Source organism: Sinocyclocheilus grahami, unplaced genomic scaffold, assembly GCF_001515645.1.
Source record: "Sinocyclocheilus grahami isolate Dianchi unplaced genomic scaffold, SAMN03320097.WGS_v1.1 scaffold111.1, whole genome shotgun sequence".
Lineage (NCBI taxonomy): Eukaryota > Metazoa > Chordata > Actinopteri > Cypriniformes > Cyprinidae > Sinocyclocheilus > Sinocyclocheilus grahami.
The window spans coordinates 1,312,985-1,332,965 of NW_015505290.1; the positions used below are offsets into that span (position 1 = coordinate 1,312,985).

General features: G+C 35.6%; 1 protein-coding gene across 2 annotated transcripts; it reads left to right on the forward strand.

Moving 5' to 3' along the window:
- Positions 1-344: 344 nt before the first annotated feature.
- rtn1b (reticulon 1b) lies at positions 345-13,845 on the forward strand. Of its 2 annotated transcripts, none has more exons than XM_016277400.1 (7): positions 345-538; positions 11,200-11,407; positions 11,482-11,620; positions 12,623-12,692; positions 12,823-12,869; positions 12,970-13,028; positions 13,704-13,845. In XM_016277400.1, the coding sequence occupies exons 1-7, from the start codon at positions 466-468 to the stop codon at positions 13,744-13,746; spliced, it is 639 nt and encodes a 212-aa protein (XP_016132886.1). In that variant the 5' UTR covers positions 345-465; the 3' UTR covers positions 13,747-13,845. The 2 variants fall into 2 exon arrangements, with proteins under 2 accessions (XP_016132886.1, XP_016132887.1); XM_016277401.1 differs by lacking the exon at positions 345-538 and adding an exon at positions 2,522-2,707.
- The last annotated feature ends 6,136 nt before the right edge of the window (positions 13,846-19,981 follow it).

The window sequence follows — 19,981 nt, forward strand, 5'->3', positions numbered from 1 at the left end:
TATTGTTTTTTACGTAAAACACAAAAAGAGATGTTTAGCAGTATGTTCCTGCTGCTCTTTTCATTTTTCCATACAATGAAAATTAATGGACTGTCAAACTCGAAAAATGTAAAACTGGGTGTATTTTATTCAGCATCCTTTTTGATTTCTTTTAAAGCTGTCAGTCATGATGCTTTGCCCCTCCCCCAAACTTCTGCCTTTAACAAAATCGATTCTCAATTCCTCAATTCCTCCACCAGTAGGGAGCACTATCGCCACATTTAGTCCTCCTCTCCTCCATCCCTGCCTCCCCTCCCTTATCTGTCTCCTCCTTCTCCTATGGGTCATTCATGCACTGGTGTGAACCGGTGAGCGAGAGAGAAAGAGAGAGAGGGAAAACGACAGATACGGCACAAGCAGTGGAGAGGCTGTAGCAGTAGCGATAGCAGAAAGCGATTCACAGTCCTTCCCCTCACCCAGCCTAGCATGCAGGCCAGTACCATGGCAGCCGCAGATTCGACCAAGATGGAAGGTTTCTGGAGCAACTGGAAGTGCAAGGGTAGGAGGAAGGGGGTCCTGGGGTACAGTTTACCACATGCTTTCTTTGTCTTGCTGTCAGGCCATAGACTGGAGAGAGGGGTTGTATGTGTTTGCATAAAATAGAGATTTTTGACCGTGCTGTAAAGGGCAAAAACTGTTTTCTTGTCTGTATGTGTTCCTGTGTTAGTTAACTGTGTTTATACTACTACTTTCAAGTTTGAGGTTAGTACGATTATTTTGTTTTTGAAAGAAGTCTTTTATACTCACCAAAGCTGCATATGATCAAAAATTTGAATCATTTTGTGAAATATTAGTCGATTTAAAATAATTGTTTTCTATCTGAATATATATAATGTAATTTATTCCTGTAATGGCAAAGCTGATTTTTTAAACAGCCATTACTCTAGTCTTCAGAGTTGCGTGATTCTTCAGAAATGATTCTGTTCTGTTTGATATTTTTGTGTACACCTACAAATAAATTTTTTCCAAGATTCTCTGATTAATAAAAAAAAAAAAACAGCATTTAGAATTTTGAAATAGTTTTTATGCAGGACGTTTTGTAAAAAATATAAATGTTCCAATATTCCTCTACAGAACAGGTTTGGATTCATCATGTTTTTTTCATGAAATTATATCATTATCAGCAGTTCCCCTTAAATTCTTTAACAAACATTTGATTCTAATCTATGCAGTGTGTTTAGGGGTTTGGGTTTATGATGGGGTTTTGTACCCACACTAAAACAATGATTTAGGGAGTCAATTTACCATTCACACTATAGCAAGGTAATTTCAAATTTTTTAGGTAAACCAATCATTAACCATTACATTGTTGTTCTCTATTTCTATTCTGCTTCATTCTGTCTCTATTAAAAACCCCTGGCATTTCATGTGTCATGAGTTCACTGGAAGCTGAGGCAAAGACACATATGCTAATTGTTGGATGTGCATTTGTTTCCCTTTTTTATTCCTTTTTTGTATACATACCAGTTTAAATGTATATAACGTCATGCTAAACGTCAAAGATAATGCAGAATTCACATTGAAGTGCTGTTCTTTCGCATGATAAATTGATGCAGTAACTGTTATCTCTGACAGTATATGACATATGGGATCATGGTGGAGGTTCTCTGTGCTCTGAAGTGTCTCATTACAGTCTGCTATCCCGCCATGACTAGAATCAGAATACATTTAAATTTAAAATACATTCAAATAGAAAACCGTTATTTTAAACTGTAATAATATTTCGCATTTCTGACCACTGGACAGGACTGTCCGCTTGCTTGTGAGCTCATTCTATTTCTTTTTTCCGAGAGCGCTGAGTCATTCTCTATATCTCATGAGGCTTGCCTCATGATGTCTCCTTCCTCACATATACACACACTCACGCTCACTGTTATAGCAGTCTAGAGCGAAATTTGTCAGAGATGATGCATTGAATATGGAATGAGCCTTTGCACCGAACAAGCAAAATGTATCTGCAACAATGTTTACCACCAGATTTGAACCTCCTCAAAAGGATTATTTAGGTTTAGTCTCCCATCTAAAATGAAAAAGGAAAGCAAATATTTCATCCCCCCACTTTAGAGTCTATCTGCAGGGTTTTAAAGAGACAGTTAACCCCAAAAAAATGACAGTTTTGTCATCATTTTTTATTGTTTTTTACGTAAAACACAAAAAGAGATGTTTAGCAGTATGTTCCTGCTGCTCTTTTCATTTTTCCATACAATGAAAATGAATGGACTGTCAAACTCGAAAAATGTAAAACTGGGTGTATTTTATTCAGCATCCTTTTTGATTTCTTTTAAAGCTGTCAGTCATGATGCTTTGCCCCTCCCCCAAACTTCTGCCTTTAACAAAATCGATTCTCAATTCCTCAATTCCTCCACCAGTAGGGAGCACTATCGCCACATTTAGTCCTCCTCTCCTCCATCCCTGCCTCCCCTCCCTTATCTGTCTCCTCCTTCTCCTATGGGTCATTCATGCACTGGTGTGAACCGGTGAGCGAGAGAGAAAGAGAGAGAGGGAAAACGACAGATACGGCACAAGCAGTGGAGAGGCTGTAGCAGTAGCGATAGCAGAAAGCGATTCACAGTCCTTCCCCTCACCCAGCCTAGCATGCAGGCCAGTACCATGGCAGCCGCAGATTCGACCAAGATGGAAGGTTTCTGGAGCAACTGGAAGTGCAAGGGTAGGAGGAAGGGGGTCCTGGGGTACAGGGGATGCAAGATGGGCGTGAATGTCGTGGGACGGAGAGGATGCATGTGCATGTCTGGGGTTGATGATGTTTTTTTTGTTTTGTTTTTTTTGAGGCTGCTGGATTTTAAGGGGAGGTGCATGTGGGATTCTGGAAGATGCTCAGACACACGCCTGCTTTTTTTTTTTTTTTGCATCAAGGCCATCATGGGCATATGAGAGCCAGACTGGGGGGTTTGAGACAGCTGGGCACGCCCTTCCTCTCCTCCCTCTTCGTTGTACTTAGGGGGTCCATCCTGAATTCATAGACTCTGGGTGTGTTTGATTAGAATTAATAGGCATTGATGTGCATGACTGCCTCATTTTTAGGTCAGATGCGCATTTGGATGCGGATAGTTCCATAAAGAGCTGTCGAATGCCTTTTTAAGTGTCTTCACGTTTGGCTTGCTTGTGTTGATCATAAAGGCCTTCAGGCTGCATTGGGAGCAGAAAGCGACAGAAGAAAAGACGAAAGAGAGATGTGTGGGGTGTGGCTACCTGACTCTACAGTCAGCTCATAGTGTTGTCTATGACAGTTGTTTATTCTGTGAAAGAATGGATACATGTGCATGTGTGTTTATGTGTATAATCATAGTGAGTTTCATTTATTATCCACTGTAAGAAAACTGTGCATTCACCCTTTTAATAAATCCAATACCTATACTATCACATTAGAGTATAATACCTAGATCACATTAGAGGGACTCGTGCAGGAGGAAGAAAACTCGAACGATTTAAGAGGGAGGGTTTCTGGTAGTAGCTATTTATATATTGAGCATTTAACATCTGTGACAGTTCAAGGGCTTATAAACACAAATAGATCCACATCAATGAATGTTATGCTTCTTTATGTGGGAGTATTTAAATATTTATGGAATTTAGTTTGTTCCTTTCATGTTTAAGATTTCTGGGAACATTTTACAATACTTTTCAATTATTTAACACATTAGGTATCATTAACTAACAATGAACACATTTTTACAGCATTTAGGGTAATGTTAATTTATAAATTAATTATTGTTCATTTTTAATTAATCTTCACTCATAAAACATAAAATAATGTTAATTTATAGAATCTAAAATGTCAAATTGTATTAGTGTATGTACAAATAAACGTTAACCTGGATTAATAATGTACCATGTAAAGTATTTTTCATTGTTATCTTTCATTGTTATCTTAGTCAATGCTATCTATCTATCTATCTATCTATCCAAAAATACTGTCATGGCAAATCCCATAATAATGTAGAACCTCATTGTAACTTACTTTCTGCTGTGTAACTCAAAAGAAGATATTTTGTAGAATGTTTTGAACTGTTTTTGACCATATAATAAATGTCAGTCAAATGGGCTTTCATTGTATGGGGTCCAAAATGTCACTTTTTATAACACATAATTGGGGAAGTCGTGGCCTAATGGTTAGAGAGTCGGACTCATAGCCCAAAGGATGTGGGTTCGAGTCTCGTACCGGCAGGGATTGTAGGTGGGGGGAGGGAATGCACAGCGCTCTCTCCCACCTTCAATACCACGACTACTAGTTCATATTATGCATATTCACATCCCAAATGACATGTACTTGTGGTCTTGTTGTCTTCGTTGCTTAGTGTCTATGTGTGTGCACAAGACCGCAAAGCGTCCCATTTGACATTTTAGGTTTTAAAAAGAGCTCAGAGCGCCCCCTTTGTGCCCTTAATGTGTACTTTCTGATGCAGACTCTGCTGCGTAATAGTCTATGCAGGATTAGGTCAGCAAAGTGGTTTCGGAGGGGGACTGTTTTGGGATAGGAAGGATTCTCAGCAGTTGCATATATTACATCCCTATATTTGCCTAATATTTCAAATCTAACTTGTGTTATAATTGTAAGAGTATACATGTATGCCCTATAGACTTATGCTGTCCCATTTAGGGCAGTATGATGAACCAGTCTAGAGAGTGATTAAACACAGCCATTAATTACTGCTGACTTTTGAATCTCTTTCTATCTCATTGTGGCATCCATAATGTTTTCTTCACTGTTTTACCAGGCCCATTTTGTATGTTTATCTGGGGGCTGTTTGAGATGTCACGGCATATGACACTTCTTTGAAAGAGCTTTTATTATTGCTAGCAGATAAATGTCATTTGCCTTCTGTCTTTCTGGAGCTCCTTGTCCCATGCCAAGATTGTTGTCATCCAGATTAGTGTGTAGTGTGTAAGAATGTTAGTCATCGGCTGTCTGAAGTGATCTCTTTGTTTTAGGAGTATGATCCACTGATGTCAAGAGCAGGCTATGTGTCTAAAATGGAGCATGACCTTAAAAGAACTATACAATCTGCATTCGGGCTTGTAGTATATACACATATATTGTTTATGTTTATATAAATAAATTGTTTATGCCTTTCTGTAAGTATTCTTTACTGGTACGGTATGTATATTATACAGCATGCTCTGTTGTGTAGTGCTTAATAGGTTCTTCACAGAGATGCCATAAAAGAACCAATTTTGGTTCCAGAAAGAGCCATTCAGAACGATCTCATTCTGTGAAACAGAAAGGTTCTTCAGATGGTAAAGGTTTTTTATGGAACCATTTAAACAAAAAGGTTCTTCGTGAAGCACCTTTATTTTTAAGAGTGTATTTGTGAGAAGTTATACAACACTCTCAGAATAAAAGGTACAAAAGCTGTCACTGGGATGGTACCTATTCAGAGGGGTCCATATGTGTACCTTAAAGGTATGTATCAGTACCTAAAGTGTACATATTAATACCTAAAAAGTACAAAAATTTACTTTTTTAGAAGGTTCTGCCCCAGTGACAGCTCTCATACCTTTTTTCTGAGAGTGAAGTTAAGATTACATGGGTTTTATTTGAATCCCACATGAGTTAGATTTAGATCACTGTCCTGCTACATCTCAAACTTAATTTTAGGGGATCATGGTGACATATTTCTAATGAAGTTCCTGTTTTTGTTTTCAGCCTAGTATTTGCAAGCATCCATCTTTTTTATTAAAACACTGCAGAAAATAAAAAAATGTATTTCAAATCCATTTTTTTCCCTATAAAAATATTTCTATCATGACAACTCTTGGAGAGTTTAGCATGCTAAGGTACATGACGATGTTAATGTGTTTGGTCTTAGCGGAATAGATCTGCTATGCTACTGCTGCAGATCTATACAGGTGGAGCTGGGGAAGGTCGAGGGTTTCTGAAGTGCACTACAACTGCTACAGTAAGCACTAGCCAAGTATTTGAATGTTGAGCAGCAAGCTCATTGGCTGCTGATACAAAAAGAACCAATCAGCTGCGCCATGTAATAATAATGTCATTTTGTCAGATGAGTTTGCCCTATCGGACTGTGCCAGAACTTTGGATTTATCCAAAATGTGTCTTTTTTTTTGTCAGTAAAATACCTTAAGATACATTTTCTTGAGAAGCAGAATTGAGTCAGATATTAAAATTTTAGTTTTAAACATCACAAAATGTACTTGTTTATTTTTAATTACTTATTTCATTTATTTACCACACTACAAAATAATAATAATAAAGTAATTTTCATAATTAGTATTTTTGTCTTTTTACACTAAAAATATCTAAACATCCTTAAAACAACATGAATGTATATATTTTGTTTGATAATGTCTGTATTTTCAAGTTTTTTCCCAGCTTGAAAATACAGATTTAAGATTGAAAATATCTTAACATACTTAATAATTAAGTATTAATTATTATTATTATTTAATTGTTTAATTCATTACCTTAATACTTAAAAAACTTAAACTTTACATTTAAGATAAATTTACTTGAAAAGCAAAATTGGGTAAGATATTACATTTATTTATTTAATTGATCTACTACACTGCAAAAAAAATAAATAATAATAATAATCAGTATTTTGTCTTTTTTCTAGTAAAAATAAGCATCCTTGAAATAAGATAAATTTACTTAAGAAGCAAAATTGAGTAAGATATTAAGAGTTTTTTTAAGCACAACACTGATTAAATTTACTAGAAAAAACATAAGAAAAAATGCCAATTTGCCAACACAGTATGCAAAATAAACATATGTTTATTATAACGATATATTCTCTAAAAACAAGTCTTAACATCTTTCACAATTTTACCTCTCAAGTATATACTGGAAAACAAGACAAAAAATGATCAAGAAAATGATTTGCAGTGCAGTCACACAGCGCTAGCTATTTTTAGCCATTCTTGCCCCCAAGGACCGGACGGTTGTTAGCGGTTGTCCTTTAGCTTGATAAAAAGCAAAGGTCCTGCATGAACGAGGAGCATGTTGTAGTCAGCAGTGGAGTGTTTTAGCAAGAGGGTCTTTGCTTGTGTGTCTGTCATAGCAGTGTTACATCCTGTTCCCCTCCCCCATCATTTCATCAGCAACTTATTACTCCGTCTGGCAGGCCGCGCTCGGTGGGGGGGCAAGCTCCATCGCTATGGCAACTGCATCACTGCTCACTCCACTGCACCCATCTCTTCAGTTTCCGTGGCGACCGCGCTCCCTTCATCTCAGAGCTTAACTGCCAACTTCACGCCAACACATTTTATACAAAGCTCACCGTAATGACCCCATAAACAAGCATGTGTCAGTGCATGCTGGGAAAGAGTGGGCGCAATGAGCAAGTGTCCTATTGTGTGTCGATTTCCACCTGAAAATAAATAGAGATACGTTTGTTAACCCACTCTGATGCTTAGAAAAGAACTGAATATTGATCGTTGGCTATAATGAGCTGTAGAATTATGATGCATGAAGCTTTGCATATTGCATAAAGGAGCGTCCGCCACACCCAACACAAACAAAGAATCCCACCGAGGTGTTGTTGGGATCCATAGGGAAAGCTCTAACTTAGCACAGCCCAAAAATAATGCTCTAGTTTTCAGGCAGTGAAAATGACAGGACTCTGTCCAGACCATGAAGCTCCGCTTAGATACATACCTGTGATTACAGGGACATACTGCTATCAGGTTATAATTATGAGCTAGATAAGCTGCTTAATTTTTAATCTCTTGAGTTCAGTCACTATGTTGCATCATCTTAAATTGGGTGGAAAATAAAGAGCAGAGGGAAGAGGTCTGGAAGGGGTGTGGTGAAACAGTGGATTGATGTTATGCGACTACAACAGAATCCTTGGTCTCAGTTGTCTGTTGGCATGTCAGTTATTGCAAATCAATTAAATCACATAATGTATATCGCTGTATATATACCTGGCAATGCTAGGACATTTTTGTTTGAGATTTTAAGGCTTTCAGGTTTTTAATACTGGTAACATCAGTATTTGTATTCATTTATTTATGTATTTATTGTCAGTAAAATACCTAAAGATCCTTAAGATACATTTTCTTGGGTCAGATATTAAGATTTGTTTTAAGCATAAACATCTCTACATTTGCGTATTTAGTTTAATTTAATTTTATGACATTACAAAATAATAATAATTTTCTTAATCAGCATTTTTGTCTTTTTACAGAAAGAATATCTCAACATCCTTAACTCCACATTATGCTTATTTTGTTTTATGCTTATTTTCAATCCTTTTCTCAGTAAAATACCTAAAAATCCTTAAGATATACTTACATGAAAAGAAAAACTTGGCATGATATTAAATATATTAATAGTCACACTTTATTTTAAGGTCCAATTCTCGCTATTAACAAACCATAAACTATGACTTTTGGCTAATTAAACTACTAATTTGCTGCTTATTAATAGTTAGTAATGTAGTTGTTAAGTTTAGGTATTGGGTAGGATTAAGGACGTAGAATATGGTCATGCAGAATATGTGCTTTATAAGTACTAATAAACAGCCAATAGGTTATTATAGGCATGCTAATAAGCAAATAGTTAATAGTGAGAATTGGTCCCTATACTAAAGTGTTACCACATTTATTTATGATAGAATCCTATTGGATCTTTTGGCATGTCAGTTAAAGATTGCAGATCAATTACCGGTAAATCACATACTCTTAAGTGCATGTACGACAAGACACTAATTATGCTCAGAAAAAAAATTTGACAATGCAAGAAAAGTTTTAGTTTGACTTTGTAAGGCTTTTCAGATTTTTAACTTTAAAAACACTGAATAATCTGCTAGAATGAAGGTAAAAGTGTTTACAAGTACAGCAAAATTAGATTAAACTAGACTAAATTGAACAATTTTAAGACCTATTCAAAATGTTTTAAAAAAGAACACTTATGCGCTGTCCTTATGACCTTATGCATTCTTCAAAGTTCAAAGTTCACCCAAAAAATGAAACCATCATGTTCTTCCAAACTTCTGCAGAGCACAAAAGGAAATGTTTTGAAGAATGTTTGTAACAAACCATTTAGGTTACCAAAAGAACAAAAAAAAGAGACATTTCTCGAATCATCTTCTTTTATGCTCTACTGAAGAAAAAAAGCCGTATCATACATGAGGGTTAGTAAACGATGGCAGAATCCTCATTTTTTAGGGTGTACTTTGTCTTTAGTCCTGTTGTAAGACTGAAATTATACCAGCTTATTGGTCTGCATTAAAACCATTCAGTACCATTCAGACATTAGGATTCAGACACAATTATAGCATTACTGTCACATTTGGTCTGGCAGATTAAAGATGGACATCACATTATATAACATTTGAAAAGAGGCACCATGCACTGCCAGATCTGTGCACCTGGTTCCAGTCTGTTGCCATGGCCACCATGCTGTCATTTGGCCAGAATTGAATGTTTCCGAGAAATTGTGCAGAAAGGACTCAGAGACAGACATGGAAAGACAGGCATCGCTCTGACAGTAGATGATGAAAAACCTACTATTTTCTACTTATGACTCCTACTACTATGACTGCTTTCAGAGGGAATTTAAAATACGTGGTTTGAAATACAATTATTGTTCAATTCAAAAAAATTAAAGGGAAAGAAGTTATGTTGAATCAACAATATTTTTCATAATACTGAAAAGCATTACATCCTTTTTTTTTCGAAAATAGAGGTTACCTAAAATAGGGCCTGAAATGTGGATCTTAGGACCAGATCTAATATCAGCTTGTATCAGCAAACCCTCTTTTGGCCTTAAAATCAGGATTTACTAAAGACATGCAGAGAAAAATTCGATGAAAAGACGTGGACACAGTTATTTTTGTGGCCGACCTTATTGCATAGGCTATGCATTTGTTGGAGTGTTCCTTTCAGATACAAAATGTCTGGGAGGAGAGTATTTAAAGGGGATCTCCTAAAATTGACGGTAGTCCGTTTACTGGTATTTGTGCCATTATTTAACACCCCAAAAAAGATGTCTTCTTAACCCACTTTGCACCTGTGTTGTTAGTAGATTGCACACACCTGATTATGATCAGCTCTGCTTGTTTACAATCCTATGCTAATTTGCACTGCTCTTGGTAGATTGTTGTGTTGGTCATAGTGGCACTGCAGAAGTTTACACTCCCATTTACACTTTTATGGGATTTCAGTCTCACACTAATTTGCCATGTTTAGTAAATCTAGATTAAATTGTAAAGTTGTTCTCATAAATTTTGAGTTTCAGGAATTATATTGTAATGCCAACATAGTTGTTATATATATATATATATATATATATATATATATATAGTATTTGGAGATGAGTTTTTGACTCAAGGTCTGCATTTAAAGTCACACCAGAGGTGTTCAGCAGGGATTAGGACTTGCCTTTCAGCAGACCAGTCAAGTTCCACACTTCCACACTGACTGAATCAATCTTTTCTTTTTGAACCTTGCCTTATACACAGGCATTGTCATGTTAGAATAGAAAAGGTTCCTGTCCAAACTGTTGGTGGTAATCAACAATAAACAAGTACAACTTAGCCACAAGGAATAACTTTGTAATTCCAAACCTGTATGACTTTGTTCTGTAGAACATAAAACTGTTTTGGTTACCATTGACTTCCATTATATTGACCACAAAAATCTTCTTTTATGTTCCACAGAAGAAAGAAAGTCATATCAGAATGACATGAGGGTGATCTATCCCTATAATCTCCTCTGCTCCCATGGTTTTATGGCATAACAAAGTATTCACTGGTTTACACTTCAGAATCTGAAGCAGATACTATATTTTTGCCTGTTCTGTCACAAATAAAGAGTATTCAGACATTCTGCTCATTTGACTTCTTTTTGCCTATAATGAAGCAGGGACATACACATATTTGGACATAGGCCTTCTGTCTCATTCTGCCGGCTGAATCCAGGCATATTTTTGAATTCACTCTTGTCTGTTTGTGTAATCATTTCTAATTGTGTTATCTCTGACTCAGCGCTGATTCAGAGTGATTCACTACTTGTACATCATCATAGGTCATGCCATTCTGTGGATGCTGAATTGTGGATCCTAAAACAATCAATGACAAACAGATTTATGCCTACTGTAAACCACTACCACACATCCTATCTGCATGATTTTGACCCCACCTGATCTTCTCTCTCTCTCTCTCTCTGTTCATCCAGTGATGGAGTTGCTGTACTGGCGGAACCTGAAGCAGAGTGGGCTTGTGTTTGGCAGTTTACTGCTGCTGCTCTTCTCTCTGACGCAGTTCAGTGTGGTCAGCGTGATGGCCTATCTGGCCCTGGCCACCCTCTCCGCAACCATCAGCTTCAGAGTCTACAAGTCCGTGCTGCAGGCTGTGCAGAAAACAGACGAGGGACATCCCTTCAAGTAAGCCTGCTGTGTGTGCACAGACTGTGTGTGTCACTCAATCAGTTACTAACATTGTTTTATTGTGGATGCAGAGCATATCTGGAGGTGGAGATGTCACTGTCCCATGATCAGATGCAGAAGTACGCAGAAAACGCCCAGTATTATATCAACAGCACACTGAAAGAACTGCGCAGACTGTTTCTGGTGCAGGATCTGGTGGACTCACTGAAGGTGACCCTCTGTTTAATTTAATCTACACTGGGGTTATTCAGTTAGCTGACAATTTTTCCTTAAAATTATACTTAATAGGAAAGTATAGAAATGATCGGAGATGATAAAGGAATTACTTTAAGTGGATTGCATGACTGCTGTACACTACTGTTCAAAAGTTTGGGGTTGGTAAGATTGTTCAAATGTTTTTAAGATTTTTATTAATTTCTTTTTTTAAACATTCACCCAGTCTGCACTTATTTGATCAAAAATACAGTAAAAACACTTAACACTTAATTTAAAATGATTTAATTAAAAATGTATTTTAATGTTACATTTTAAATGATTTAACATTTTAATTTATTCCTTGCAAAGCTGAATTTTCAGCATCATTACACCAGTCTTCAGTGTCACATGATCCTTCAGAAATCACTCTAATATGCTGATTTGGTGCTGAAGTAACATTTTTAATTTTCTCTTATTATGTTGAAAACAGCTGTGCTGCTTAGTTTTATTATTTTGTGGAATACTTTAAAAAAATTATTTGATAAAGTTTCAAAAGAAAATGTTTTATAACAATGCAAATGTCTTTACAGTCACCTTTGATATATTTAAAGCATCCTTACTGAATAAAAGTATTCATTTCTTTTTTTTTTAAACAAAAAATCTTACTGACCTCAACATTTTGAAATTTAGGGTATCTATGTATTTCACGAATGTTCTTTGTAAATTTTAAGGTTGTCAGTTAAAAAATTTGTATCAATAAGAAATGCATCATGAGTATAAGAGTGCATAATTGTTTGCTAATTGGTGACCTGTGAGCTTCATAAACAATAATAGTAGTACATTAAGAATTAGTATAATATTTGCGCAGTTTAACACTTTATGAACTTCTACAATCCTTTAGTTTAGCTTTTAGTTTAGTGTGTCACTGTACTTGCACAGAAAAGCATCATAAATCAAATGATACCTGCATACAGTATTTGTGTGTATGAACTGCTAGTTGTGTTTGTTTGACTCAAGTTTGCAGTGCTGATGTGGTTGCTGACCTATTTGGGAGCCCTCTTCAATGGACTCACTCTTCTTATTATGGGTGATTTTTTTTAATTCCATATTATGCACCTGTCATTTGAATTATTAATGGATGTATGCAGGCTACTGCAGTTACTGATTATGCGCTCCTTTGTCCGATTTTTTATCATTTGCATTACATCTTGCTTCAGTGGTGGTGTCCATGTTCTCGATGCCTGTGGTCTATGAGAAATACCAGGTCAGAGTGGCACCATTGTTACCATGACTACAGAATCATGTATAATTCATAAGCACTATAACTACAATGACTCACTTTTTAAATCATTCTGTCTCTATAGGCACAGATTGATCAGTATCTGAACCTAATAAGAACCCAAGTCAACTCTGTGGTAGGAAAGTAAGTACTCCCTTTAAGCATACAATACAATACAATAATATATTATATTATATTATGTTATATTATAATAAATAATATAGTATAGTATAATCATTTCTTACATTTTTTAAAGTATGTTGTGCTTACGAAGGCTGTATATTAATGAAAAATACAGTAATATTGTGAAATATTATTACAATTTAATAGAAATTTTTTCTATTTTAATTTATTTTAAAATTACATTTATTCCCGTGATGGCAAAGCTGAATTTTCAGCAGCCATTACTCCAGTCTTCAGTGTCACATGATCCTTCTAATCATTCTAATATAATTCTAAATCATTCTAATATGCTTATTTGGTAATTCAGAAACATTTATTATTGTCAGTGGTGAATGTTGTACTGTTTAATATTTTTGTGAAAACTGTGATTTTTATTTGGGATTCTTTAATAAATGGAAAGTTCAAAAGAAAGACATTTATTTGAAATAGTATTTTTTTATAGCATTATAAATGTCTTTACTGTCACTTTTGATCAATTTAATGTATCCCTGCTGAATAAAAATATGAATTTAATCAAAACACAAAATAAAAATATATAATATACAGTATAACAATATAATATAAACGTGTGTTTTTGAAATATAATATACAATACAATATAATATCATATCATATGAATGTGTGTTTTTGATACAGGATCCAGGAGAAGATTCCTGGGGCCAAACGAAAGGCTGAATAGGCCCCACAGAGCCCCCTGGAGGAGGTTGTGAGCCGCTGAATGGCCTATTATTGGGAGAGCTGAAAGATGATCAAGAGTTCCTCTTTGTACAAGCACACACACACATCCAGTCTTCAGTGTCACATGATCCTTCTAATCATTCTAATATAATTCTAAATCATTCTAATATGCTTATTTGGTAATTCAGAAACATTTATTATTGTCAGTGGTGAATGTTGTACTGTTTAATATTTTTGTGAAAACTGTGATTTTTATTTGGGATTCTTTAATAAATGGAAAGTTCAAAAGAAAGACATTTATTTGAAATAGTATTTTTTTATAGCATTATAAATGTCTTTACTGTCACTTTTGATCAATTTAATGTATCCCTGCTGAATAAAAATATGAATTTAATCAAAACACAAAATAAAAATATATAATATACAGTATAACAATATAATATAAACGTGTGTTTTTGAAATATAATATACAATACAATATAATATCATATCATATGAATGTGTGTTTTTGATACAGGATCCAGGAGAAGATTCCTGGGGCCAAACGAAAGGCTGAATAGGCCCCACAGAGCCCCCTGGAGGAGGTTGTGAGCCGCTGAATGGCCTATTATTGGGAGAGCTGAAAGATGATCAAGAGTTCCTCTTTGTACAAGCACACACACACACACACAGAAATCAGACACAAATAAACATCACTGGAACATAGTTCTACTTTGTACACATTGTGACGTCTAGAGCAACGGCTGAGCTGTGCAGGAGAAGTCCCATCCTCACCTTGTAACCATAGAAAAAAATAAAGAAGAAAAGCGAAGCGTGCTGTCTCTCAAATCAGGATCTAGTCAGAAGTACAACTACTCAATGAATTGTAAAACTAACCTTGAAACATATAATTCAAATATGGCAAAAAGACTAGATGTGATTTTTTTTGTTTTGTATGTGTTGCTCATAAAGTGCATGAAGTCAAGAGTCTTAAGTGCTGATGAATTCTATTTTTATCTTTAAAGTTTGTGTGCTTTCTCAGCTGTGCTGAAAATCTCTGTAGTACGTGAAGGATCTCTCCAGCTTTATTGCTCTCCAGTGACACTCTCTTCTTGGGAAAAAAACGCTTTTTTGTGTGTGTTGGGCGTTGGGTGGGGCTTTTCCTCTTCCATCATTATATCTGTGAACATAATTAACATAACCGTCATTGTCAGCTAGACGCATGGATCTGTTGAGGTTCATGATATCTGGGCACAAACGCAACTATTTAGCAATGTTCTGATTAGATATGGTCAGCTCACTCGTAGCATTACAGTATGTTTCTTTTTCGTAGGACTCCGCTACAGAGATTCATGTTTTTAGGTGTTGTCATTGATATTTTTTTTTAAATGATACAAAACAAAAAAGAGGGAGGAGAAGGAAGCTTCAGTGAGTGATTGCCAGCTAGAATCTGTCAATATTTGTACTATGTTAAGTGTTGTTCATTCTTTTAGCCATTGACTCTTAACTATTTGCACTTAAGATGTACTCGATACTGAATGCGAAAATAAATGTTCTTAAATGTACTGCTTTGTGGCTCATCTTTCATCTTTGAATATTGTCGTAGCCAATGATGATATGACTGGGCATTTATAAATAATATTTAATTGCATCTTTTTACGAAGTGCTATCAGGCCAGAATCTATATTATCGATACAACTACTGATACAAATACTCTGACATTTTTTCTCTAATTTCTAAGTTTAAAATACAATTGAATATATTTGAAAGTCATAATTTAGACCTAAATTGCAAAATATCAAACTTAAATTTAGCTGTAGCTTTTAGCTTTGCCTTTATTTAATGTGAAATTATTCCATATACACTCTTAAAAATAAAGGTGCTTCACGATGCCATAGAAGAACCTTTTTGTCTAAATGGTTCCATAAAGAACCTTTAACATCTGAAGAACCTTTCTGTTTCACAAAAGGTTCTTTGTGGTGAAAAAAGGTTCTTCAGATCATAAAAAGGTAAGAAAGAGATGGTTCTTTAAAGAACCTTTGACTGAATGCTTCTTTGTGGAACCAAAAAGGGTTCTTCTATGGCATCGCTTGAAGAACCTTTTGAAGCACCTTTATTTTTAAGAGTGTATACAGTGGTATTTTCACTAGTATTTTCACCAGCTAAAAATGGTTTTAAGTCAGTTATTTATATCTTTGCTGTAGTGTGTCAGTAGGAAATAATCAGTTTATTTTCCAAGCACTCATTTTGCCATTAATTGTAATAATCCAGTGAGATTTTTGTTTGCACAAGGAGTCTGACAACAGCCAGTGCTCCACACAGAGATCTGATCTCATCATTATCCAGTCTGTCTAGAATAACATGAAGAAACAGAACAAACTGAGATAGACTCAATCCAGAAGAACTGTGCCAACGTCTCCAAGATGCTTCAAGAGACCTACCTGCAAAGCTACAGTACTGTTAAAGTTTATAGAGAGAGAGAGGTTTTAGTTTTCACGCTAAAATAAAATAACCAGCAGTTAAAATAGGATGCCGACTTAAACATTTTATTTGGAAAGATGTAGAGCAGAATATATAACGCAATATAATGAAGTGGGAGAAAGCATTACTGTGGCTTCAAGAAGTGCAAATGTACCTGTCAGTGATGTTTGTGTTATATATGAATAATGAATCTCTTAAATTAGGACGCTGCCCGTCTGTCAGCGAGCACTGTTGGGTGTGCCCAGTGTACCTGTCTATTGTCCAAATGCAGCATCTTCGCCCCAGGAACAGATGGGACGGACTTGGACAACAGCACTGTTTCCGCTCAACCGCTTGCAACACACACGTTTGCTTGGGTATAGGCTATAACTGGAGACACTGCATAGACTTCTGTTGTTTTTACAAGCTAGTTATAAATACAGTAGCCTAAGCTAACCCTAACAAAAAAAAATTCAGCATTTTTACAATTAAAAAACTTTTGTATTACTCTGGAGACTGAACAATAACAGCTGAGCTTATGGAGTATAGATGACGATGATGCCTTTAGTGTGCCTCATTCTCGGCTGGTGAGACAGAGAACTGCGCCTCAGAGAGGAGAGAGGTAGTGTCGCACTCCAAAATACAGGCGGGACGGGACGGAGGGTGGGGTAGGACCATTGTGAAAGGACAATAGGAAATTTGCTGACAGTGGGTGCGGTGCTCAGCATCCGAAGGGCTGGAAGTGAATGAGTTGTGATCACCAAAACAGGAAATTATTATTATTCTTTGTTTGTAAACAATGTTCAAATTTGATAAAAACCTCTTAACGGTTGACATGTCATCATATAACGTTAGTGATTAGTTAATATGTTTCTCTAATCATACATTTCAGTGCCTATACACTAGTTTTATGAAGCCAGACTGAAAATTAAGTTGTTTCATTGAATATCTACAAGATCATTATTCTGCAAAAAGTGATTTTCTTAATTAGCATTTTTGTCTTGTTTACAGTAGGCTACATCTATTATAAAATCAAGAGGCTTCTAACTGACAAGCAAGATGACATAAGATATTCAATCTTGTTTTCTCAGACATTTATCAAAATTAGGCCGGTTCATGAATGGAAAAAAAGAAAAGAAAAATCTCCCAATTGGGAAAGAAAAAAGAATGTCTTATTTTTTTAAAACAAGTTTATTATTCTGACTTCCTTTGCTGATTTTTTTTCTCTGTCTTTTAAAAGTCCTGTCGTAATTACCGAGGATAGCTCCACATGCATTGTCGTAAAACAATCTGCCTTTTTCGTGGAATTTCGTTCGAGCGTTGGAAACAAACAGAAGCATTATTAGAAGTCAGTGTATCATCAGAATGACTTTGAAACAAATATTTGTAGGTAAAAACCTTAAAAACAGTTGCTTTATGCAAGAGCTCACTTAATTTGTATAGCCTACATTTTGAGTAGCCTACATAGCCTGTCAGAAAACAAGACTTCCTATAGCCTATATCACACCAGTTTTCTTTTCAAGCAAATGTCTAGCCTATTTATTTAAGAATATTTAGATATTGATTGTAGTTGTAGTCTCTGGTAGAGACTACAATGCCGGCTGTTCTGACTCACAGACTGTAAGTAAAGAATTTGCCACTTACAATACCTGAAAAACCAGAAAAGTAAATTTTGCAGTGCTGCTGTAATTTCTGGGCAAACTAGCCTACTTTAACATGCATTCAGTCAGTAAGCAGTCAAGGGGCTGTCTTCTCATCTGAGCTCTTGGAGACAAACAGCAGTCCTATCCCACATTAGTAGACTACAGCACTCTTTGATGTGAAACATGGATCTTATCAGTACTAGTAAAAGCATGTCAGGAGCCATTTATGACCTCCAACTCAGTGCTGCCCCAAATGGGCCTATAGCTCATTAATTTGAGAAACATTGAAGCCATAAGACGTCCTATAGATGCACACAATTGAGAAGTGAAAAGGCTAATCTGAGCCAGGGGTGCCCTCTGCTGCCAACTATGTGAAAATAATATTTATTTGTTAATAATGAAAAATCAAAATGTGGTTTGGCATTCATTTCAAACTGCAGTTTGGTGAAAAGGCCTATATTTCTCATAATACATTCAACTACATGCTTTCTGAGAGTTGACCAGATGTCAAATTGACAAATTGACAAATTGAAGTACTGAAATATATTTTTTATTTATTTGTAATTCTCTTATGTTCACCAAGGCTGCATTTATTTGATCAAAAACACAGTAAAAATAGTAATTGCAATTGAAAATAACTTTTTTCTATTTTAATGCATTTTAAAATGTAATTTATTCCTGAAATGGCGAATCAAAATTTAACAGCCATTACTCCCCTCTTCAGTGTCACATGATCCTTCAGAAATCATTCTAACGTGATGATTTTCTGCTCAAGAAACATTACTAAGCTGAATCAAACTATTAATAAAAAACTGACCCCATATTTGTTAATAATGAAAAATCAAAATGTGGTTTGGCATTCATGTCAAACTGCAGTTTGGTGAAAAGGCCTATATTTCTCATAATACATTCAACTACATGCTTTCTGAGAGTTGACCAGATGTCAAATTGACAAATTGAAGTACTGAAATATATTTTTTATTTATTTGTAATTCTCTTATGTTCACCAAGGCTGCATTTATTTGATCAAAAACACAGTAAAAATAGTAATTGCAATTGAAAATAACTTTTTTCTATTTTAATGCATTTTAAAATGTAATTTATTCCTGAAATGGCGAATCAAAATTTAACAGCCATTACTCCCCTCTTCAGTGTCACATGATCCTTCAGAAATCATTCTAACGTGATGATTTTCTGCTCAAGAAACATTACTAAGCTGAATCAAACTATTAATAAAAAAACTGACCCCAAACTGCTGAATGGTAGTGAATATCAATAAATGATCCTTTATCCATGTTAAATTGCTTTAATTAACATCATCTATTATATTGTCAAAATACAGTTTGGTGAAAAGGTTTATTTTTATAATACATTCAACATCATGCTTTTAAAATTAACCAAATGTCAAGTCGACAAATAAAAGGTGAAATTCCATGTGGCCTTTGGAGCTACCCTACTCTATAAGTAAATGAATAAATAAATTATTCATGTATTTCCATGTCTCTAAAATCTCAAGACCTTTCTCTCACCTTGCTCACACTCAGTGACGTTCAGCAAGATGGCCTTGAGGTGCCTGTCTGTATGTCGGGAACTCACTCAAAGGTCAACTGCACCCTCACAAACACAAACTACCAACATGAACCCATGTTGCCAAAACCCAACATGACTGACCAGTGTCTCCAAATACACCTCAAGACAGGGTGTAAAAAAAGCCAACAGTGCCCAAAACTATTTTAAAATCTAGCAGAGTCAGAGTACAGTATTTAACATGCGTCTGTAGCTTTGAAAACCCTCACAGATGACTGTCAATACCACATAATGAGAGCAAAAACTATATTTTGGTTGGTTGGTTAGTTTTTAATTAGGTTCAGAACTATTTTTGAACATAAATGGCTAGAGAAAGGTAGAAATAAAGGGCTGTTCAAAAAACGTTCACGTGAAATAGACTTTTGAAGAATGTCGGGCATAAAAGAGCCAGCAGAGATGTCAGAGATAAAACTCTTTAATGCACACTCTTACCTCTCTGTTTACCTGAGGACATGCAGCTGTCAGTCAGTCAGACAGGCCTAATGGATTCACTCTGTCTCCCTCACTCACACGGACACACACACACACACACACACACACCAATAAGCAGTTTGTGAAAGTCAAGCT